The sequence below is a fragment of the Aythya marila genome (genome assembly GCF_965140915.1).
Source record: "Aythya marila genome assembly, chromosome: 1".
In the NCBI taxonomy this organism is placed as follows: domain Eukaryota; kingdom Metazoa; phylum Chordata; class Aves; order Anseriformes; family Anatidae; genus Aythya; species Aythya marila.
In genome coordinates this window covers 200,542,034-200,565,972 of record NC_139042.1, presented here as the reverse complement: position 1 = coordinate 200,565,972, position 23,939 = coordinate 200,542,034, and the positions used below count along the sequence as shown (strand labels likewise).

At 45.1% G+C, this 23,939-nt stretch overlaps 1 protein-coding gene across 5 annotated transcripts; it reads right to left on the bottom strand.

Annotated features, from left to right (window-relative positions):
- Positions 1-295: 295 nt before the first annotated feature.
- SEPHS1 (selenophosphate synthetase 1) lies at positions 296-23,722 on the bottom strand. Of its 5 annotated transcripts, none has more exons than XM_082781872.1 (9): positions 23,583-23,722; positions 20,925-21,192; positions 17,812-17,915; positions 13,614-13,721; positions 12,670-12,824; positions 11,802-11,892; positions 8,413-8,512; positions 6,971-7,183; positions 296-2,763 (listed from the first exon to the last, which is right to left on the bottom strand). In XM_082781872.1, exons 2-9 carry the CDS (start codon positions 21,115-21,117, stop codon positions 2,549-2,551), a joined length of 1,179 nt encoding a protein of 392 aa, XP_082637998.1. In that variant the 5' UTR covers positions 21,118-21,192; positions 23,583-23,722; the 3' UTR covers positions 296-2,548. The 5 variants fall into 5 exon arrangements, with proteins under 5 accessions (XP_082637998.1, XP_082638001.1, XP_082637999.1 ...); XM_082781875.1 differs by having other exon boundaries at positions 20,925-21,188; positions 23,583-23,655; XM_082781873.1 differs by lacking the exon at positions 23,583-23,722 and adding an exon at positions 22,232-22,482.
- Between the last annotated feature and the right edge of the window lie 217 nt (positions 23,723-23,939).

Below are 23,939 nucleotides of genomic sequence, written 5' to 3'. Positions count from 1 at the left end.
GATGACTGATGGTTGCGAATTTTCACTCACCTTGCTGATGATGCAGCCTTCCTCCGGGCACCTTTAGTCCTGAAAAGAAACCTTCAAAGCATGCCTGGTAAAAGAGAAGGGTTGGTTTCACACCTGGCTGATGAACTTAGCGACAGAACAGCGAACGGCAGCAGCTACAAACCAGAACACATACAAGCCCCTCGCACACATCGAGCACCAGCTGAAAACACAAGCCATCTCTGTAACAAGTGCTTTCACATACAAGTACCGACCACTTCATACACATTTCGTCCAGTTGGTTTTGTTTTAATCTAATGGAATTATCTCTGTAGTGACAGTCTTTCCCTTGACAGTAAAGAACAGAAGCCCAGCCACATGGTTTTGTATCAGAATACAGAATGCATTTCACAAAACAGTAAAGGAAAAAGCCTCAAATCAGGACTTTTTGCATAGACAGCTAGTTTTTGATGCTTTATTTTGGTGTTCAGAATGGCTGTGAAAACCCTAAAACGTTTTGTCCCGTTCCCCCCACCAGTTACTGCTTTGAGGTTGTGTTGCAAGCACACAACTTGGACTTAGTTTCCAGGAACAGGATGGCGATGTCCTAATTGTTTTGTTACAAAAGAAAAAAAAAAAAAAAAAAAGATGAAGAAAACTCTAGCTTTTCCTAGGTGTCTGTTGAGAACACTACTGAGTGGAAAGAGATGAGCCAAGTTTTGCCCCAGACTTTGCTAGGAGCAAGCCTGGAAATTCAAGCCTTGCATGTTGCATGCGACAGGTTCGTCTCTGACAAGTCATTTTTCACAAGCCGAAGCCCTCGTTATTCTTGCTGGGAGTGGTATTGATTAGCAAAGCTTTCCTTTTAGCAAAGCTTTCCTTCTTCCTGGACTGAGCATCGAGGAGCTAGTTCCGCGGTGTGGGAAGCTTTTGCAAGGAGCTGGTTCAGAGAAATGTGCTTGGTTCTGTTCCGCAGAATCGCACGGCGTGGCTTGGCTCCTGGGGGCTGGCAGCGCAGAGTTAGCAGCGACCGTGCAGCTTTACACACACCCTCGGAGGAAAGATGGGTTTGGCATTCCTTCCATGCCCAGGACTGCTCACGAACCCTCGTCTGGATTAGAGCAGGCCCAGCCAGGAGACTCGCAGAGGATACAGAGAAAACAATTCACATCCATCGCATGCTTTGCGCTGACAAGTAAAATAAACACAGTGAAGCAGACAATGTGCTCGGAGATAACCTGCTTGTCCCCACATTCTGGCACGCAGGAGGAGATACTCTCCATTACCAAGGGACATCACAGCTTGCAGAGCTGACCGAAGGAGTAACAGCAATCAGTATAATTACACTTGCATTAAAACAAAAGATAAAAGGAGGATTTCTCCTCTTCCCAGTTTGCAAGTCAGGTAGGAATCAAAAAAGTTCATGCGTTTATACAAGAGCAATAAAAAAAATTAAATATTTATTTTGAATAACAAGCTTAAGTTCAAGCTGCAATGTTGGCAATGTAGATTTTAAACACAGATCACAAAAGTGTGCACAAAAATGTATTTGAGCAAAGAACAAAATAATACTAAGAATTATACTAAACAGCTGCTGATTTTAAAGAAACAAAAAAGGCCTGTAATCACTATACAAAATATAAAATGTATTAAACACTACCATCCACAGAACAGAGGTTTATTTTAGTTTGATTATATTTAAAAATTATTTGTGTAGTTATTTATATAGTGAATTGTAAATGAATATTATACAGGAACCTCCTTTTGGTCTGCAAAACCTTTGTTGCACTATAGCACATCCAATCACATTGCAAAAAAAAAAAAAAAAAAAAGATTATTTTTCCTTACTATCAATAAAGAAAATCATTGATAATACAGTAAATATTGTCAGGTCTACAAATAATGAAATTAAAAATGACTCCTTCGACTCTGAAGTGCTTTCCATGCAAAGTCAGCACTTGCTCGTTTAAACAGAGTGCACTACCAAGCAATGTCCAGGGTCGTAGATGCTCTTGGTAAGACTAAACCTTACAAAAAAATAAAAAATTAAAAAAAAAAATAAAAATCAAAGATTGAATGTAATCATGCAACCATCTTACTACTGGGCATACCCACTGTGTCGCTTCTCCGATTTATTGCCTCTCTGGAATATCACTCAAGGCATCAAAATTAGACTTATGATAAATATACATATAATGAAAGGACACAAACTGCTATTCGACACTACTACTGGTAATGTCTGTGCTACGTGAAAGCACCTTTAAAAAGAGCCTATGCGGCAAGAGATAAGTGTCTAAAGATTCAAAATGAATCAACAGTATTGGATAACAATATAATTCTCAACTCAGAAGCTGCCTCAAGATTAGGTGCATCTTCAGTTAATGTAACAGGAAAAAAAGGCAATGGATTTTATTTCATTAATTGTATCCACTCATAAACTGACCTAAGGCCACCAGATGTGCAGACACAAGTTTTCTTTTCTTTTTTTTACAGTTCCTTTTAAATTGTAGGATGATAAAGGAATAGATCTATTTAAAAACAACCAGCTATTTCATCTACATTAAGAGGTGGCACCCGGCGTTGGGTTCACGTTCTGAGTGGCCACCTGTGGTGCAACTTCGATGATTCGTGGTTTGTCTATAATTCTGGCCGTGCGGTTGCCCTTCTCTACAATGCCAATAATCCATGCTTGGTGACCCTCGCCGTATTTTGGAGACTTGATCTCGGCACAGAACCGTGCTGCTTGTTCCCGCGGTAAACAGATGAGGAGGCCTCCTGAAAAAGAACAAGAAAAAGCAGGGCGTTAAACGGCTGGTAGCAAAGTGTTTCAACCTAAACATGCCAAATCTCTGTTTGGACACACATTCGGGGACTTTGGTGGGGTCTGTTAAACTGCAGGACTCCAAGTGAAGACACGGTGGAAGTCTGCGAGCTCTTGTTGTACAGAAAAAGTTCAGTGTTTGGTACGTAAATGAAGCCAGATACACAAAAAAAAAGATGCTGGCAGAAGGACGTGGTGCTGATGCCAACAAATGACATAGGAGAACAACGCCAGCATTGTAAACTTCCAACAGAGGACTGCAAAGTGCCTCCGCAAGAAGCGTACACAGGAACGTTTTGGATAAAGGTCACATTCAGATACCTATAACCACAGATTGGGAGCAGCTGATTCTGCGAGTAACCCCACTGCCTGTGAGGAAATCCTTCATCAGAACAGGGCCGGTTACAACAGAGCACAGAAGGCCGAAAATTAAACCCAGGCTCGACCCAGTGCTCCGTGACAGTCAGTCCCTTTGACCCCTTTGTCAGAGGGGAAGTTTTCTAACCTTGTTTAGCCTTTCCTCTAAGATCTTTTCTTGCAGAGACAAGAGAAAAATATTTACTAATGAGTGCTTTTCAGAGGGAAAACCCTAACTAGCTAGCAGGGTTGCCATTTGGTCAGTAAGAACCCCTGCATTCGAAGAATCCCAAAGCACTGAAAAGGTGATTTTGCAAGTGAAATACCAGAATGAGTTTTGTTGTCAGCTCTGGCACAAATTTCCAGGGGGTTCTAAGTCACTAAATATTTTGGTGCTGCCCTCTAATACCAAAAGTTACAGGTTTCCTGAATTGCTTATCTTTTTTTTACATTTATGCTGCACTGCAAATCTGTGGAGCACTGCAACGCAGAGTAACAAATTCATCTCCAGATGCCTAATTAAACCTCAAAGCGTCGTGTACTCCACACAACTTGCATAGTTCATGCCTACACAGTGCTACATCCCAACAGACAGCCTCTTGTAAGGATAATTTATAATTAGATGTCTTTTATGATAGTTTATAAGGATATGTGGAAGCATTAAAGTTATTTTTGGGGTTCTATATGAAGCAAATGAGTGCACCATCCAGAAAAATGCCTACGTCCTCACAGAGATTTCAGAATATAACACCCAGGTACCTCCATCAAAAACATAAACCAATAAAAATCAGTAACATGAAAACAATTAAGCTGCTCCACACATAGCAGACAAATCAATCGCAAAGGAACTATGTGCTGTTCCTGTGGAAGGCCCTAAATCAAACTGAAGAGTAACTCATGTCACAGTGCAGGCGAGGCAGGGAAGAGAATTATAAGTAGCAGGGCACAGAGAGTGCTGACCAGCCAGAAGGGAGAAGTGGAAGTACAGGGAGAAAGAGAACTAAGAAAGCACACGAGAATCTTCATTCATTATCTCTTCCCCATACACTCGTCCTGCAATTTTGTTATCACGTGTATGCTCACCTTGTTAAAACTCTGGCAAGATCTGAAAAATGTACCAAATCCCAGCTAAAACGTACTTCCACCTGCTGGCTGCACCCCCCAGTTTGATCAGCAATCCTTAAAAAAAGGTTATGGGGTACTCTTGATCAATCTCTTATCTTTGGGCAAGTCCTAAGGAGGTTTTGAGCATTGCTGCTTTTAAGTGTTGTACTGAAAGCAGGAGCTGGCAACAGAAACCTCCCAAACAAATCTCCTTGCTCCTGTTAAGGGCATTCTCTCACAACTAACAATGGGATAAAATCATCAGCCTTACCTCTCAGTGACACAGCAGCCCTTCCTTGCTATCCATCTGCCCATTTTCACAAACTGCACAGAATTACTGATTGAGACACTTCTACTATGCTAACAAAGTAGTCTGACACCAGTCAGCAGCTTCAAAAATTATTAGAAGAGGACTGACAAAAATATACACATGCTCAAGTATCCTAGAGCATCCCCCACAGAATAATTCTGTAACTTATTTCTACAAGAAAAACTAAGTAATAAACAGAATTAAGTTTTTTGAAACTGCAACTTTAACCATTACCAAGGAGTTGCCTAGAAGAGAGCCCAAAATGAAGTAAAAATGGGATTTTCAGAAAACATCATAAGCAGCAGTGCCTGGAGGATGGAACGGATGACACACGAGATCTTTCCAACACTGACTTTTGTCAACAGGTGCCCAGCAAATGTGCGCTGGGAAAAAAAAAACAACAGTCTTAAAATCCATTCACGTTGTTTTCCAGTAAATTTCTCGCTGCCTGCCCACTCTGCTGAAAAACATCTGTTCACAAATGAAGAAGCTACAGACAGAGCATTTCTGGAAGCTTCGGGTATCAGAGAAAGAGTGTATGTACATATTACAGTAGGAACAGCCCTGAGCAGCCCTAAAAGGCATCCTCACAACTGGACATACAGCTGCTGCAGGGCACACGCTTGCCTCCAAATAAATCAACCCTGGGATGAAATCAAATTTAAGTGTTTTGAGGCACCCGAAGTTCACAACTAACCAGATAGTCTCGTTTTTTCCAGTCATCACCTATTTCTGTTGAAAGCTCAGGCAATTCTGAGTTTCAAAGATACTTCTTACTCTCATTCCCCAAAAGGGATTCAGAAGATGACTTTTCCCCTTCCATACTCCCTCTTTGTTTTTCCATTCCTTCAGTGAAAGGACAGCATTGTCCCCGGGGTGCAGAAGGGGCAGCTCTGAGGACTCCAGCACTCAGTTTACAGCTAGACCATTCCCATGCCAGCTGCACGAAGCCCATGTCACAGCCACTCACCTGAAAGAGCATCTTGCAGCTCCACATCTGCAGCCAAGCTATTTTTCAGCCCCTCTGCAACTGATAGCAAATGTCCTGTATCGAGGGCAAGCAGCAGTGCCACTTACACTCCGGTTATGCAGACTCCTAGGTAGAAAGAACCTGCCTGGTGCTACCAACCTTATTTACAGCTCACCAAACAGCCACCAGATATTTCTGGCCTCAGCTGACTGAAGCTGGATTTGAACTCCTGAAAGGGTTCATGTCCCATATCCTGTTACACAGCATCTGAGCCACACGCTCCCCGTAGGACAGAGCATCTGTTATAAACACAGATGGCTGAGGAACAATTCAGCAGATCGTGGCAAGTTGTGTATTCGCTGGGGGAAAAGTTTATGGCTCTCACTGTGGTGCTTCTTTCCAGAGCCTTAGACTGTTTTGCTTCAAGGGGCCCCCTCTGTTGCGAACGGCAGAGAACTTGGATAATACTTTTGGAGAGCAGGAAGAGGGTGGGGAAGAGAGATAAGAAAAAAAGGCAGATTTGTTGCTGTATCTTCTCCATTTCCCAAAGAGAAAGAACAGCGAGATCGAAGAAGAAAAACAAAATGGAATAGGACAGTTCAAAGGGAAAATGAAGCACAAAGACTGCCAGCAGAGGAAGGTGATTATTCTGGTAGGTGAGGTGGCCTACCCTTAATATGACAGCGTTCAAATAGAACATCACAAGTTTTAAAATCACCTGATTAGTGTTTAAATGTTCATCTGAAATTAACTTGATGCTCATAGCCTGATGTTCAGTATGTCTGCATTAACTGTCACTGCAAGGGGCAGCTGTATTAAGCAGGGAACTCAAGAACTGAACGGGTCAGAGACCAAATTCTTTTCTTGCTGCTGCTCATAGCTCCTGAAGTCAGGCTGCATAAACTCAAGACAGAAAGTTTGTATTCTTGACATTTGCGTGCTGTGGACAGAGAAGGCTTCCCTCAGCCTGGCCCATTCAGCACTCAGCTTCGCACTGCTTCAGAATGAGAAACCGAACTCCACTTGTTTAATTGGCAGCCTACTGCAGGAGGCTCTACCTTTCTGAGAACGCTGTGCCAGCCGTGCTGGGATTTGTTCTTCTGGAGCTACTAGTTATGAGAAAAATGCATTTCAAAAGGATTCAGAACCATCACCGACCCTTAACTGTAAAATGTTCCAGATACCGGGCACGGTGATGGTTTCTGTAGGAGTGTTTCATAAGGAGACGTTCAGAGCAGGATGGTGGTTTGGAAATTACGCTGAACAACTTAATTGTGAACATTTGTATGGCTAATGCTCCTCAACTTGGACATAACCCAAATGAACTGTGATTCTCAGCACAAAGCGCGGCATTTATACCTCTGAAATGTTATTTAACTCTGATGGAGAGAAGGAAAAGGGTGGAACAACTGTCGCTTACCTGAAGTCTCTGGACAAGTCCCATGCATAAGGCCAAACATGTTTCCGCAAGCCTTACTGACAGCAGCCATCTTAGCAAGAACAGGAAGGTTGTGAATAACGAAGGACACCTCGTTTCGCTGCTGCTTGGCAAGGTTCTGTGCGTGTCCCAGGATTCCAAACCCTGTGATGTCCGTAGCTGCGTGTGCGTTGAAAGTGTGCATGAGTCCAGCAGCTTCAAAAGAGGGAGAAAAACCAAACAAATCAGGAAAAGAAGTACCTGGGAAAGTAACATTTCAACAGTATTGTGCACAGTTTGAATGAAGTTGCATACCTTTGATTCAAATCAGTTCTGCTTACTGTTTAAATTTTTAAAAAAGTGTTTGAGAAAAGATCACGCTGGAACTTAAGTTCTTAAGCTCTTAATTTAAGTGTCCAGAGCAAATCCTGCCGGTTGTGGGGGAAGGGAGTGAAGCTGGGGGATGGACAGCCGCAGCCAGCCCAAGCCCCAGCCTCCCCACCTATGCATTCATTAAATTCTTGGGCATTTGCAACTACAGAGCCCTGGGTATCAGAAAGGCACCTCTGCATGCAGGACAATAGCTTCAGGTAGGAACATTTAAGCATTGTTAGAAGGGCCTGACAAAAGTGAGGGCAGAAAAACAAAGCCAAGAACTTTTTGCCCTTCTTTGGGGCTTCCCAGTACATGAGCAGGAGCGAGTTCTTTTCCACAAGACAATCCTGGTCATTTATTTTTCCTGGAAGACTTTGTGAAAGAATGAAAAAGCAGTGGGATGATGTAACAAATACCAAATGAAATCTGAATAAATGGGAGAAGAACAATTTAACTGTTCCCGTTCCTTCAACTGGGAAGGAAGCATCTAATTCGATTCTCAGCTCCTCTAAAGACACTTTGAGGAAAGGGAAATTCTGACTTAAAATTTCTACGGTAAAAGCAAAACATCCCCACCACCAAAATTTAAAGAAAAAATAAAGAATACACGTTCTACATATTCCATGCTTTGGGAAACACGTAATATAACAGAAAAATAAAAAATTAAATTGAAGCACCAATAAGAGATTTTCCTTTTTTATTCCATTTCATATATTTTTTTAAGCCTTATTGCAGTCAGGCCCTCCTGAATTCTCTAAGCACAAAAAATAAATAGGAACAAATCCCATATATTTCCCTTTAAAACATCCTCTAACTAACTCACTCAGATGAGTCATAATCATCTCCAGCAGCATTTGTGTTTTTGCTGTATAATTAAAAGAGGGCGTTTGATTTTAATTTGCTTGCTTCACAAACACTGAACAGCAGAAAGATGGGGAAGAAGGAAGGGATAAAGCAGCTATGTCGCCCTTCCCCACAGCAGTGAAATGAAATTAAGTATGGAATTAGGGGAGAATGACCAAAAACCCCACACTCTCCCCCACCTCCCCCAACACATGCATTTCCTTTACCTGTTCGGTTCAGCCGTGCCATATTCATCATTGCTTCCTGGTATGCTAGCTCTACATCTTCCTGCGTTACCACTAGTTTGATTTTATTCCACTTTTCTGGCTAATGGATGAAAGAAAGAGGATTTTTTTAAGTTTTCATCTACAGATTTTAAAGCACATCCTTGTCACTTAAAATCTTTCATTCAAAACGCACTTGTGATTTTTTATTATTATTATTTTTAAGCTGAGTTTAAGAGGAACAGCCTGAGTGCTTCACTCAGAGGTTCTGAAGCCTGCTGTACGTGCTTTACCCTGCCTGTACCCACGTGAAGTTCATTTAAAGGTCTATTGAGCACCTAAGCACCTCTAATATTGCTTTCACCTGCGGTGTAGTGGAGTGGAATGACCTACCCTGGGCAAATTAGTCCTTCAAGGCAACTTTCTGGCTTGAACTCTGTAACCAAGTGAAAGGAACTTTATCGCTGGATGTTGAGAATTTCTGGCCTCTTTGTTTTTAAAGAGAAAGTTCTTCACTTCACACCTGGGCACTCTGACCAAGAAAGGCCACTGCTACCCAGAAGTCCAGCTCTCAACAACGTACACTTCACTCTAGTGAAGCAGGATTAAGACAGTTTCATAAGCTTCCTTTACAGACTAGTATCAGCACATCCTTCCACCCATTCCCCAGTCTCTCGCGTGGATTCATGCCTCCGTCACATGCTAAGAAATGCTTTTCATCCCAAAAGGCTGTCAGAACAATTTAGGAACTGGTACCTTATAAAGAGCAATTATTGTGTTCAAAACTGAAGTAATTCCAGACCCAGAAGGAAACAAAGCAACCATTTAACTGTTTAGATCAACACTACAAGTGGGTTTATTCTTTCTGCAAATAAAGTAAAATTACAGCGAACTGAAGTAAATAAAAATACGATTATTTTGGAGCCACAAAGCCTACACTGCCATTCCACAGCATAAGTGGATTAAAAAAAAAATTCTTACTTAACCAAAGTTGCAAAAACTGCTAAGAATTGCTGTATGATGCTGTGCTAGGGAAGGATCTTGTCAAAGAGGCCCTTATCCTTAAGAAGTGAGCACTGACTTCCAGGGGTGTAAGAAAAAAATCCAGAAAGGGTGTAAGAAAAAAATCCAGGAAGGGTGTAAGAAAGGGAAAGAGGCTGGTCAACCAAAACCAAATCCTTTTTTTAAAGACTAAAGAAGTACAGGAGTAAGATGAGAGCTTCTGAAATGAGGTTGAGCTTGGTCTGACCAAGTAAGCACAACAAGCATTTTTATTTAGGTAAGGGAGAAAGCAGGAGGAAAAAATCAATGAGATTATCAGCACCTAGAACAGAATAAATATTAAACTGGCTTTGGGTAGGACTGAAAAACCTGATCAGTCATTTTACGCTAGTTTTGAAAATATCTTTTTGAGGCTGATCATGAGATGGAACAGATCAGATGCTAAGAATGGAAATCAGGAATGAGGTGAAAGCAGAACTAAAGGCTGAGGCTCAAACACAGGTAGGCTGTAAATTAGACACAAATTCCTCCCACTATAACAATCAGATACGGGTACAGTGGGATTAACAGACAGGAAACAGAAGGCAGAAAAGTTCACAAAAATCCTCAGAGAACTTTTAAAGCAAGCTTAGATGGACCCTTCCCATTCAGAGGTCTCTCACAGCAGGGACTACAAAACCCTTCCTGGTCATGCACATCAGAGCAACCCCTTCCATCCCTGACCTGGTCCCCTGGAACCCCTACAGAGCCCCTCTCCCTTCAGCCTCTTCCCTTTGCACCCTAAAGAAGCCGCTGTCAGCAACACAGCCAGGGCTGAGCTGCAACCATGCTGCCAGGAACCAAGCAAGGAGGAAAATCTGAGCCTCCATTTGGATCTTCTGTCCATAAAAGCAGTTCTCATGTGGTTATTGCCATGGGTTGTCCTGTAGTTAGTTCCTTTGACTACTCACTACTGCTCTGTGTTTAAATACCACTTTTTGTTTGCTTGTTTTGATTTTTGGTTTGATTTTGTTTATTTTTAAAGCTTGTTTTGTAGCCACCTACCTCTACACTCTGTTTTTCCTGTCTTGCCTGGGTATAAACTTGCTGTGCTACGTACTTTATCCCACATACTTTTCAATACAAAGTCAAATTCCTTTCTGAAGTTTGATTTACAGGTGGATTTGTGATGGGTAATTCCAGTTTTATTTCCCTCCCCCTCTTTCACAAGACAAAGCAGCACAGCTACTCAGAATTTTTCCTACCACAAAGATATATGCTGTTTACACGGAGTAAGAGAATTGATTTCCTCACTGTCCCCATTTTTCAGACCAGAAAGTGTTTCTGGTTGACAGTCAGCGAAATTAGAAGTACTTGAAATATGTGGAAACGCAGAATACCCTTAATTTGCGAGTCTGTTTGTCAGTATCATAACAGATATGTTAAGGAGTGAGATTATGGCCAGAAAACATGCTCTAAAACGAATGTCTTCTTTCATTTGATCTTCACATCAGGATCATCTGAGGCCTTGATCCTTTTATCTGACTGAAAAACAGAGGATTCAAAATGGCTAGGCCATACTCTACAAAAGGAGGAGAAACATTTCCCTAATTGCTCACACTTCAGACCCCAGTGAAGGTTTAAGCTGCTTCTCTCCCACTTTTTCTTTGGAATTAGGATTCATCTGACAACGCAGTGGGCGACAGTCAAGACTAAGTAGATTTCAGCTCACTCCTCTGCCTGCCTATTGGCTTGGTAGTCCCAAAAGTAGAAAAAGCTGCATCTTTTTTAAAATGTAAACTGAGCAGTTCTAGTTCTGAAGACACGGACTGGGAGCCAGACAACATAAGCAGATGCCTATTTTGTAGTCACTTTTCAGTTCAGTAGTTCCATTTTTGCCCGAAGTAACAGATGGAAATATGTCTACATACATAATGCTGCTGGAAATATTCTTACCGAACGCACAGGGTGAAACATGGAGCTAATTCCGTGTACACAAGCAGCAAGCCCATGAACACAGACAGCAATCTTGGCCTAATTGACATCAATAAGCTTCTGCCAACTACTTTGGCACATGGAATAGGGCATAATTTTACCCAGGGTGCTAGTCTGTTAGTCAACAATTTTGTTTATTGCAGCAATGCCTGAGAGCTAAGAATTAGACCCAATTAAGTTAGGTTCACGAAATGCAAACCAGTAAACTGCCTCGATTCCAAAGAGCTTCATGTGTAAGTGGATAAGGCTGACACCCCAAGGAGGAGGGAGGGGAGAGAGGAGGATCAGTCCCAGCTGAGGACTCAATAAACTTCTCACACTACTGAATTTTTTCATTTTGAGATGTTGAGAGAATAGGGAAGGTCACCTTTACCCCATGTCCCTCTTCCCTGCTTCTTTTTCTGCGGTGTACTCACAATATCTAGCCACTGGTGGACAGCTACGGCCACTTGTGTTCCCAAGGGTTTAGTTAATACAAGCACATCTCCTGGCACTGCATTGTCTGGCCTGAAAACAAAGAATTCATATATTAATTACAGAGAGCGATTCACACATTAGTAGGAATAAGTGCTGATAATTATATTTTCACAGACCCGTGTATCTTATTGTGCAGATAAAAAAAAAAAAAAGACTAATTGTGGAATTACCCTTTGGGATTCATCACCAAGGGGAATTACTGAGCAAAAAAGCAGCAAACTTATTTAAAAGTGCTAATCCTCCTTTCTAGGAGAACAATGCTTGCAGTCAGACACGCTAAATTACGTCTCTTCTTTCAATTTACCGGAGACATAAGATAGGATAGGGGAAAAAGTGGGCTAGGTCACTGAGGACATAAGCCTAGCACCACTAGGATCCCAAATTCCTTTGTATGCTGCAGCATGCCACAGTAGGATATTCAGGACTGGCTACTGTTAAACAGCCAGGCTGATGTAAACACAGCAATTCTCCCGTTCTCTACAGCAATTAAAAGGTTAATTGGGAGATTTTTATACATGCATTTTAAACCAGGACAGAAATTTATGTCCCAAAGCAGTCTTCAGTACCTTTAAAGGTTAGAAGCTTAACTCTCAGAAGAGACAACAAGATCAAAAGATACTGTGGGGAAAGTAAAAGACCATGTAAAAGAAGTAGAAGGATGTGGTATCTGTTGAGTGCTATGGACAAATGCAAGCAGGAGAAGGCACTGCTTTATTCATCAGGGGACAGATCATAACACAGTATTTAAAGGATTTTTACTGTATCCCTTCAGACCGATGCCTTTGATTGTTCAGTGATTTAACTTACATTATAAATTCATTAGGCTGACAGACTGTCGTGGCCACTCCTCCTAAAACAATCCAGGGATTTAACACTGTTTGGCCACCAGTAACAGATGTTCCTGCCTCTTCTGCTGCATCTTTGAAACCCTGGATAATTAGAGGCATCACTTTGTCTCTTTCCTAGAGATCAAAACAGAAGTCAGAGTTCCGTACACAGCAGTACGAGCCATTTCAAGACCAGTCCGGGCCTTTAATCACTCAGGTCAAATCCCCTCACAGCAAATAGCTCATGAAGAAAAAACAACAGCCTCAGGAAGAAGGCAGCTTCCTGAAAATTGCATGTTATGCCATAAAGCAGCTCCTCCATAAAGGATGCTGCAGAAATATTCTCCAAAAGTAGAATATTAAATATAAAAAGTAGAGAATATTAAATATAAAAGTAGAGAAGTCAGAGAGCTCTGAAAACTCAGAACTGTCCTGCTGCTGTAAATCAGGTACAGCCAGCAGTGCAGTGCAATCAGGCAATGTTAAATCAGGATGCATTTAGCCTCCCCTAACTTGGAAAATTTCAACTTACTTCCTTCTAAGAATAAACACTCCTTTTTTTTGGCTAGAGCAAACGTACATACATGCTGGTCACTTCCACCACAAAGAAATGAAAATAAAAGCAATCTATTTCAGTTTCTTGTGCTTAAAGTGCTCAAAGCTTGCATGAGCAAACCAGAAGTTTCTATTTCTGTGGTTATCACAAAGCAGCAGCAGATTACAATGCCACAGAAAACTTTTAGCAAGTAACCTCAGAAAGTTTATGAGGCAAGACCCGCACTACGAACTGTGGCTCTCACTAAAACCACCTCTTGTTTAAAAGGTTTCAAACTTTGAGGTGAAAATACAACAATAAAAAAATACATTCTGAGTACGCATAGCTGTTTGGGTCCTTACTTCAAACGCAGTTACCCCGAACCTTACCCTATCTGTCATTTTATTGCTGATTCCAAGGAGCATCAACATGTTGTCGCATTCTGTGACCCCCATGGCATAAAGGTCACTTAAGACATTGGCACACGCTATCCGTCCCTGAAAAAGAAAGAAAAAAAAAATCTGCTGGGCTGTTTGTGTACGTTCAGACAAACACCTGCCATAAACGAGACATCTAGCACGAGCTGGGGCTCGGAGAGCTGCTTATTCTGTGATTCTGCAATTATTCCACAGGCTCCTGCACTCAGAAACCCATCCCAAAACGTGGTGTGATCCGTTCCATACGTGTCCCTCTAGAAATGCAGATACCTGCTCCTTTGGCAGGTAAGAAGAGAATTTATCCCAGCTGCCTTGCTTTCAGTAGCTACAGAGGGACCTCATGAGTTTAGACTCTTATTTTAGAGGCTGACATTAGACCAGAGAAAATCCAGCTTTGATAACGAGCTCAGCTCACTTAAACTGATTTGCTTCTGTTCCCTCTCGTCCAGCACAGAACTGTACACATTGCTGATGAAGACTACGGTGTGTCAGTTTACACCTGCTAGGCAGATGATCCCAAAATCTAAAGCTGCAGTCTCTTCTGAATTCGAATATATAGGAGACAGGGAGCTGGATGAGAAAGCTCCTCTGCACCACCCCAGAGGCCACGTTACTCTCAAGTTTTCAGGACAGCATGCTTCTTTGCAGGGGCCACAGCTGTGCTAGCAGCACACAGGCACACTCAGGTGGCTCTTGTGTTAGGATTTCAGTAAGAAGCTGCCTGCAGAAGAGAGCACGTGCTGGAGATTGAAGAGCTCAGGTCTCCCAGATGCTGGCCGTGTCACTGCTTGGAGGCACGCACAGCTGCTGAGGCAAGGTGTCTGCCTGATCCACACCACCTGTGTGAGGTGGGAGATGTTCCTGCTCTGGCACTGTTCAAGCAAAAGGAGTTTTCCTACAGCACGTAGGCTTTTATAAACTTTTGTGCGTACAAACATCACCAATAAAACCCTCTCCGAGAGATGCAGAGGGGTCTTCAACAGGAGACTAAGGAGTCCTGAAGCTGAAAGGACTGAGAAGGGTTCACCGGGGTCACGTGAGCTTAACTACTCTCATTTTGCTAAATGAATGGATCTCAATTAGCCAGCAAGTCAGGTGGGTTTGGGTTATGAACCCGGCAGAGACGAGACATCAAGTTTCCTGATGAAGATGCAGAACCTTCTGACACGGGAGGTGTCCCAAGGGAGGGACAAATAATTTCAAAATACTTTCTAAAATAACATTCTGGTGTGTTAATCTGGAAGACTCCACGCATATTATTAAAAGATTTAGGTTTACAGCTGCAAAACTGCAATCAGCATCTGGTTCGATGATCTTAAATCTATGTTTTTGATCAAATTCAGAAGCAATGCCACTGCGGTAAAAACAGCACGCTTATTCAACATGATTTGGAACACAGAAATATGCTTTAGCTGGAAGACAGATGGGGGGGAGAACATTTGAACACATTTCCACGTTTCTGCCATCCCCCAAACTCTTTAGTCACACACCCAGGGTTTGGGGTTTGTTATTCAAGAACTGGAATTATCAGGCAGTTGCTTGCCTTTCTGATGACCTGAAATAAAACCTCCAAATCACAATTAAGCACGATCCAGTTTTTCATAAATTAAAGAGCTTCCAGTGGCATCAGGGGAATCCCTTGTGTGTTTGGAAACCAGAGTATGTTTTAAATTACACTACTAAGAAGAGAATGAGCTGCGGACTGTGTGGTTTGATAGATCCTGTTAAGCTCCTGGATGCTTAAGGACACTAAAGCCTGTCGTTTTCCTTTTCTGGAAGAGGACTATCAAACTGTTCTCCACTATCTTCAGTATTTACCAAGCAAACTGCTGGTTTATGGCCTCCTAGGCATGACAGATAAGTTTTTCAAACCACACTGACAAGAGCCCTGTATTGTAGCACTCAGAGGCCAGCCTAACACCGCCCTGCCAGTTGGCAAAACCTTTCTGGAAACAAACCCGGGGAGTGCAAGCCTCAAGTCTGAATAGCAGAGGGAACGATACGTGGCTTGCAAACACTGATAAACGGGACAGGACTCACGGGCTGGTCAGCTGAGCTGTGTCCCACACGGCTCACTGGGACACAGCAATCTCCTCGCAATACCAAGAGGTATTTATGAGGGCAGAAGAACAGGTCCTTGTAAGAGAAGGGGGAACGGAGCCCACCCTTTAAGCATCCGATTTCCTGCTCTTGTACTCCAAAAGGCATCTCCACACCATCCCAGAGGGGTGGCCGGTAGCAATCCTACTACTGGTGGCTTGGTACTTAACTGGAAACCCATTTTCAATTACCTGTAACCTTTCCAACCTCAGGCCATCTAAACTGAAAAGTCCTGTGCAGGACATAAACTTTACAGACACACATCCTGGGATGCTTCAGCCAACGTGGGTCAGGTGTTTTCAAGAGCAGAGCTGAAGAGAAGGGGCACAGGGAGGAGGAGGAGGGATGTTTTGTGTGTTTGTTTTTCTGCTTGGTTAAAAGCAAAGTATTTCGGTTACAAAGTTTAAAAACTTTGTCACTGTCCATTTTCCAAAGCAAAACTCAGAAATTCAGCTGGAAGGAAGTGGCAATCCCTGCTTCCCCCAGAACTCCAGCCCCTGAGTGGGAGAGGTCTGAGAGCAAGAAGGCTTATGATACCTCCCATTCTCAGGCAGCTTTTAAGAAGAAACACCTGCCTGCAAACAGATGGCAAGTGGCGAGCCATCACACCGCCATGGGTGCTGATAAGGGAGAGAAGTGCAGAACCTGAGAGCTCGGAAATGCCAAAGTTACAGCTGCGCAGGGATCCCAGCAGAGGCTTTAACTGAGATGCGGCCACAGAAGTCGGACTAAGGCCAACTTGCCATTCCTCTCCTACCACACAGGCCTAAACCTCATCTGCACACAGACTCAGCTCTCACCGCTGCAGCATCTCAATCCCTTTGGGTCCCCAAACACAACAATCCCCACCCCCACCACCTCCTTCTTATGCTACCCCTTACAAGTTTGGGTTACAGGGTGAGAAAAGAAAGTTTCTCAGCTGGTGAAGCTGAAAGCTACTCACTGACAAGATCTTTTTTTTTTTTTTCCTCTGCTCCCTGGCAGTTCCCAGCTTGAAATCTGAATCAAATTTCTCAGGAGAGCTGAACTATGAACTCTAGAAACTAGTCAGGGATCTTGGCTGCTCAGTCAGCAGAAGGAGCGCTCTGCTGGAGCGGAAATCAAAGGAGCTCTGCTAGCTTATGTGCACAGGCAACACCTGGTCAAGCGTGCTGAAAACACTGCCCCAATCGCAAACTGCACGTCCCAAACCTACCCAACAGGTCTCACAGACACCTGAACAAGAAGCGATCATATAAGCAGCAGTACAAGCCTGCTGTCATGCCAAGGAGCCACACTGAAATCATGGGGAACTCAAATTCTAGCATTTTTTAACTGTAGTTTAAAGAAAGCTTGCTGGGGAGATCCTTCCAGCTTCACCAAGACCTTTTAATAACACACATTTGTCTCTCCATCATCTTCTGTTCGAGCCAACACTGATCACCATCTCACAGCACCACGGAGGGGTCTGTTGCAATGAACTAAGTGAAATGAATGCAGAAAGAACCAAAGACGCAGAAAATGTGACTTCTGACAAGTCATTTCAACTCGTCCTGCTGTGAATGGATAGTAGGGTGGGAAACCTGGTGTTCACAAGGCACCCTGAATTGCCAGATGCTATTACCACCTCCTGACATTTAGCAGTAACAAGTTACCTGGTTATTTCAGAACCTCAAGTTAAAAAAAAAAAAAAAAAGGCCAACTACAATGCAGCGCTCCTCGTAAGCAGAGGTTTCTGTCTGCTGCTTCGTGGATGGCTTTTTTCCCCCCTTTAAGGCTTTTCAAGCCGAATCTCATGGAACAGATGGAGGGAAATTTGAATTAGAGGTGACAGATTGCCCAGCTTTCACCTCCAGCCACAGTGCTGCAGCATTCCTGGCTGACATGGAAAGGACTGCAGGATAAAACAACGCCTTCCCCTTCCCACTGCCATGTAGGAAAGGCTGTGAGCGCAATTAAACAATTAACGCTGCACATCTACACGAAATGGCCCCAAATGCCATCAGATAAGCGAGAAGCACGAATCAAATCAGTAATGTATGTATTTAGTAATTCCATTTAGCCAACTTACCATCATATAAGGGTCATCCACAATAGGATAAATATAATCTGTTGTCTGAACCAACGACAAACCTCCGTGTCTTAATGGAATAACGCAAGTGTCCATCCCAATTCCTGCAAAGAGAGAAATGCATCAGTGAGGCAACTCTGTCCTCAGCTGGCTGTTGCTCCAAAGAAAGAGCCCTTACAATAGGCATCTGTGAAATCCAGCTCTCAGTGCTGCCTGAACAGAGGTGGCAAATCCCTTCCCTGGAGAAAGCACGGAACAAAAAGAACAGGAAAAATGAGAAAAGAATGGAAACTCCTGCTTGGAACAGAGCAGAAATGTAAATGGCTGAAAGGGAGAAGGAAACTTTCTACGGTTTGTTGCAGCACAGTGAAAGCACGCTGCTTTTAGCATCTGTGCTTTTATCTCTGTGCACTTACAGTTAAAAGGAACTAGGTAAACCAACGTTGTCACAAACTAAAAGGTTTTCCCGTTACTCCCATCTTGACAGAAGCATAATGACAGTTCTCAAAGGGCACAGCTTCCCATCAAGGGCATTTCCTCACTTCTGGAGGGAGAAAAAAACCACCCTAAGCCACAGCCTAGGCCCTCAAAGGGTGATTCAGCCACTTGCAGCTTCTGCGTTCACCTCGTCTTACTTCTGTGAGACCGAAAGGCAGCCAGGCGATCTGCCAGGCAGGGAAGCTCCTTTGAGAAAAACCACAATACCACACCAAGCGAAGCCTTCCCTGACAGGGGAAGGTTTCAAACAGAATAAGCAACGGTAAAAACCTCCAGGCGCTCGCCGGGATGTGAGGGCCTGCCCAAAAATGCAGCGGGTGGCAAATCCAACCCACGGCAGCTGCCCCGTGTCCCCCCTGTTGATAAATTCTGATAAATTCTGCCTTGTGGCAGCAGCAGGTAGCTCACCTCCTCCCCGGGCTGACAGCGAGCTGCCTGGCTTTACTTTGTGCACCTCACAAGGAGAGACCCTTCAGACAAGCAGGAAAGGAAACGTGCTGCCTACCTAGAGCTATGAGGCAGCATTTGGCAGCGTCCTGTGCAGGAACCCTGCAAGCTGCTGCCATCCGAGCTCCTGCTGAGGGCACGGAGCTGAAGGCCTGCCAGACAGCAGCCACACAGGCAGGTGGAGAGCTGCAGAGGCAGAAGATGTAGCCTCAGAAGAGAAGGGGTACTAAAAGCAGTAATTTAGGGTTGCTCATCCTCTGCAGAAGCTTCCAAGCTGCTATGCCTGACACTTAACATCTCTGGAACAGTGCACTGGAGCAGTTACAGAGGAGATGCAGAATTTACTTTGCCCTCAGCTCACCCCTCCGGGCCATAATGTTGCAGGACTGACTGCGCTTGGGAGGGTTTTGATGTTGCAGCCAAAGTGCTGTTACACAGGTGGGCACCACGGCCTTTCTGAGGCTACATTTATGTTCCACACAAACAAAAACACAAATGAAGGAGGCTGATTAAATAAGAGAAATGGAATCAGAATCTAAAAACGTGTAACAGCTCAGAGAATTAGTACCAAGCTTGTAGTTTCTGAGATTGCTCTGGGTATCGCCACATTAAAACTCAAACTGAGTGAAGCTGAGCCTGTTTGTGGGAATTTCCCTTGTGAGCGCACCTCAAAAGCACTGTGCGCACACACAGCCTGGAAAGCTTCCAGGCTAGCCCTTCTAAGCACGAGGCATCAGAGGTAATTAATACCTCATTTACCTGAGGACAAATTTGTCAAAGGGATACTCACCGTAAAAGCACATATAAAAAGAGATCTGCTCTCTCCACCTCCTACTGCTAACACATTTCCTGCTACATCGCAACACACCTAGGTACTGATGGCATCACTCTGCTTTTTACCTCATCATAAAACTGGAGAAAAATCTCTTAGCAGTTCCCATTACAGGTTAGAGCCTCTAAGTTTATAAGAGCAAAAAACCAGCTAGAATATTAAACCTAAACCAAACTGTTACTGATTTCAGAAATTGGCCAGATTGAAATGTTGCCGTGAATAACATTTAATTAAGGAAAAACCAACACGTAAATAGCAATTTGGGTATAAAAGAAGCTCCAAGTGTCCCTCATTAGGGAATATGAAATTACGGTGCCACCCCAGCTCCACACAATAGGATTGCTATTGTTGAAGCCAGAACACGGGCTCCTTACTAATCTCTCACTGAATTCAATTTCCACTGGAATAACGGGTTGCAACCTGTTAGCCTGCTACCAGACAATTAGCCACATTAAAACAATTTTGAAAAAGGCTATCGGGTACTAAACTGATAATTAAATAATTTCAGAATAAATACTACATTGATATTCCTAAGCTGAGGGAAAAATCCATACTGCGCTGCAAAGCAGAGCTTGAATACGCCGGGCTGAGTAAATAGGCAAACAATTAAACGTGTCGTTAAGCACATATCTACACTCATATCTGTATCAACGTTAGGCACAGGAGCTGGTATCAAAACAACTACGTTCGCCCTGCTCCCCGTGAAGGTGGCTTGTGCGGGTTGTTTTCCCTCTTTGCTTGCATCATTGTGCAAATAGCAAAGAGAAAGTGAAGCTGGCAAGAAACGCAGAGGTCTTGGAAAGAGCCTCTCCCAGGCAGCTTCCACAGGTGAGCAGAAAGGTTAGAGCGGGGTGGAATGAAAGGGAAAAAAATGACAGCTGCGAAACAATCCGCTCCCAGCCTCAGCTGGGGTGAGCAAGTTTCCCCTCACTCACTTTTCTCTGCCCCAGGAATGAGGGAAAAGGGAGGGAGAGGGGAACTTCACCTCTAAGGACTACTCATTGCACAAATTTTAAAAGGCAGAGCGTTACTTTAACACTCCAGAAATTAACTGATATTACTTCAGTTTGCAAAGCATCTACGGGGAAGAGGGTGAAGGGGGAGACTGCAATTCCTACGCACGTGCCTATTGTTAATTAAGGCCGTTCCTGATCATTTTATTTTCATAGCTGAGCGCACTGCAGGATGATAAATAATTATTCTCGCATCCCAGATGCCAACCAGATTAATCCTTCCAACATCTAGGTGATAACGCATGCGTTACACACCACACAACATCGTCACAGGGGTTAAACAAACAGCAGGACCACGTGTGTCTAGAGGAGCATCTACTTACCCAGCCTGGGCATAACTGCCCCCAGGAACTGTTCGTCTTCCTGAAAATGGTTTTCTTGGAGAGATTCGAGCAGTTTCTGTAACACATCCTGAGGCACTTTGCAGCCTGTCCCTTTCAGTTCGGTGAAGCGGGTCAGTCGGAAGCTCTTGTCCAGCTCGTAACTCTCCGGGTTAAAGGACTCCCGAACAGACATGGTTCTCCTGCACGCCCCGCTGGCCCTTCCCACCCCAGAGCAACGGGATCAGGGCTTCTCCGCCGAGCAGTCTGACTGGGAAAAAAAAATAGGGACAATTAGAAAATCCCAGGAGCTACAAGACGCCAGGCCCTGCACGAGGTTAAAAAGAGAAAAGCGCCCCGTGTAGCCCACCTTAATTAACATTAATCTCACGAGCGAGCCACTTTTTTTGTCTAGTGGCTCGGCTTCAGGTCTGATGTAAGAGGCTGAAACTTCAGCATCCACCTGCTGTCCTTGGGGGAAAACACAACGCTGGCGCTGTGTTCGCACAGGTAAGAGAAGAACAAAGAGGCCGCAGTTCCTCGGAGCGCTGTACCCACAAACACGCCGCTTTACCTTGCCCTGTGTGCACGGGCCTAAAAATCCCTACAAGTTTCCCACTTCTCGAGCCCCTTTTTTAGTCAAGCAACCAGCCCGAGAGTACACAGAGAGTCGTCCGTTAGAGTGGTAATGTAAAAAGACACTGATGTAACTCATTTAATAAAATTCTTAACAATGCACGTCTAATTTTAGAACGTTTTTCCACTCTGACTCACATACAGCACACTCCAAAACTAATAAGGGGCCTAGCTCAAACGCTGCCTTCTAACCAGGGCCGGCCGTGCTACAATGCAGTTTGTCTTCCTCGGAGGAAAAAAAAGCTTGCAGGAGTTACTAAAAATGACCCGTACGCAGCGGTTTCTTAGAAAGCAAGGGTCCTGCCATGAGAGAAAACGGCAAATAAGAGAGCAGCGTGCCCAAACCTGGCAGGAGGTTAAGCTGGGAAGTTAGAAAAATGAAAAAGAAGACAGTAAGTGCCTGGCGTTGAGTACATTGAACAGCACAACATGTATAAAGAAGCGAATCTATGGGGCTGTGCAACCCATCTGCCAGTTGTTAGCAGTTATGCCAAGTTATATCAGAACATCTCAGCCTGCTGATTTGCTGGATGTATTGTGTACGAATCGGAGCTGGAAGCTCGCTGTGATAGGGAGCCCAGCTCCCCTGTCCGGCGCTCTCCCTCCTGGCGGGGAGGCGTGTCGCTTGTTTAAACCCAAATCTCCCCAAGCACAGGCACGGGCAGAGATCCAACCTCCAGCTCCAGGAACGTGTCTTGGATGAGCAATGAACCCGGTCCGGAGCTGTCGCCTTCCAACGTGAGCCACTAATGCACTCGCCATCCAAAAAAACCAACAAAACAATAAGAAAAGGAAGAAAGATAGAGGCTGAGAAGGAACCTGTCAGCGGAGAGGGGAGACAAAAGCTTTGCGAGGAGGGTTTTTTGGGGGGTTTTAGCACTTTTTAGCACTTTTGGTTTTAGCCTGCAGGACCCCGAGGCACAGCCAGCCAAGCTCCCTGCTCCGAGAAGGAAGGCTGAAAGGAGCCAGGACGCTTTGATTTAATGGGAAACACCCACAGAGAGAGGACAGTCGCTTTTTTTTGTTAAAAAAATAAATAAATTAATTTAATGAAGGTTTGAGCAGAGCGCGCAGCAGCGCCCCGCAGCCTGCCGGGGCGGCAGGTCCTGGTGGCAGCGAGCACCTCCCGACCCTTGCTTTAAGGGAGCGACGTGATAAATAGTCAAATAAATAAAAAATAATAATAAAAAAAATAATAAAATAATAATAAATAAATAATAATAATAATCAAGTTTCACCCTTGAGCTGAGGGCTGGGGGGGGGGGGATACAAACGGTGGCTCTGGGACACCTTCAGCGGCCGGCTGGTGCCTTCGGCCTCTGAGGGGAGGAAGAGGAAGAGGAGGAAGATGAAGGAGGAGGGGGAGGATGAGGAGGAAGAGCAGCAGCCGCCCGGCATGGGGGCGCCCCCCCCCTCCGCCACCACAGAGCGGGCACGGGGCCGCGTGTGAGGGAAGAGGAGGAGGAGGGCGATGAGGATGATGATGATGATGAAGGTGAGGAGGAGGAGGAAGATGAGGAGGAGGCGCGGTGCATGTAAGCCGCCCCCCCCCCCCATATTCCCCCTCAGCGCCTCAGGCGCGCTCCCGCCTCCCCCCCCCCCCCCCTTCCCCTCCCCTCAGGAAACAAAATGGCGGCGGCGGCGGCGGCGGCGGCGGGCGGGAGGGGGGGGGGGGGGGAGAGAGAAAAAAAAAAAAAAAAAAAAAAAAAGAAAACCGCCGGTTTAACCCATTCGCTGCCGGCGCGGGGCGGGTTTTCCTTTTTTTTTTTTTAATATATATTTTATTTATTTATTTTTAAAGCGGCGCGGCGCTCGCCCTCCTCCTCCTCCTCCTCCTCCCCCTCGCCTTTCTCCTCCCTTCTCCCGAGTCCTGACCCCGTGAGGGGGGGGGGGGAGGAAGGAAGGAGGCCGGCGGGGAGCCCGAAGCCGAAGCGCACCCCCCCTCACCCCCCCCCCGTTTCCAGCGTGAGGCGATTTCCCCTTTAACCCCCCTCCTTCCCCTCCCTCCTTGGGTCTCCCCCTCACCGGCTTCGCCTCCTCGCCCTCCGCCTCCTCCCGCGAACGGGGCTCCCGGCCCAGTCCCACAATGCACCGGGCGCGGCGGGGCTCCCTCGGCGCCGCCTGAGCAGAAAAGAAGCCGCCGCCGCGCTCCGCCGCCCGCCGGCACCGAAGGGGTTAAACCTCCCCCCCTCCCCTTTCCCGTCGCCCCGCCCACGCCGCGCGCGCGCGCGCCCCCGCGCCGCGCGCTCCCTCCCCGTTCCCGCGCGCGCGCGCGCGTGCCCATTCTCCCTTCGCGCGCGCGCGCGCGCCCCGCGGTGCAACCGCGCCCCGGGGCCGGGCTGCAACGGCGGCCGCGCGGCAACGAGGCCCGAGGGTGTTTGC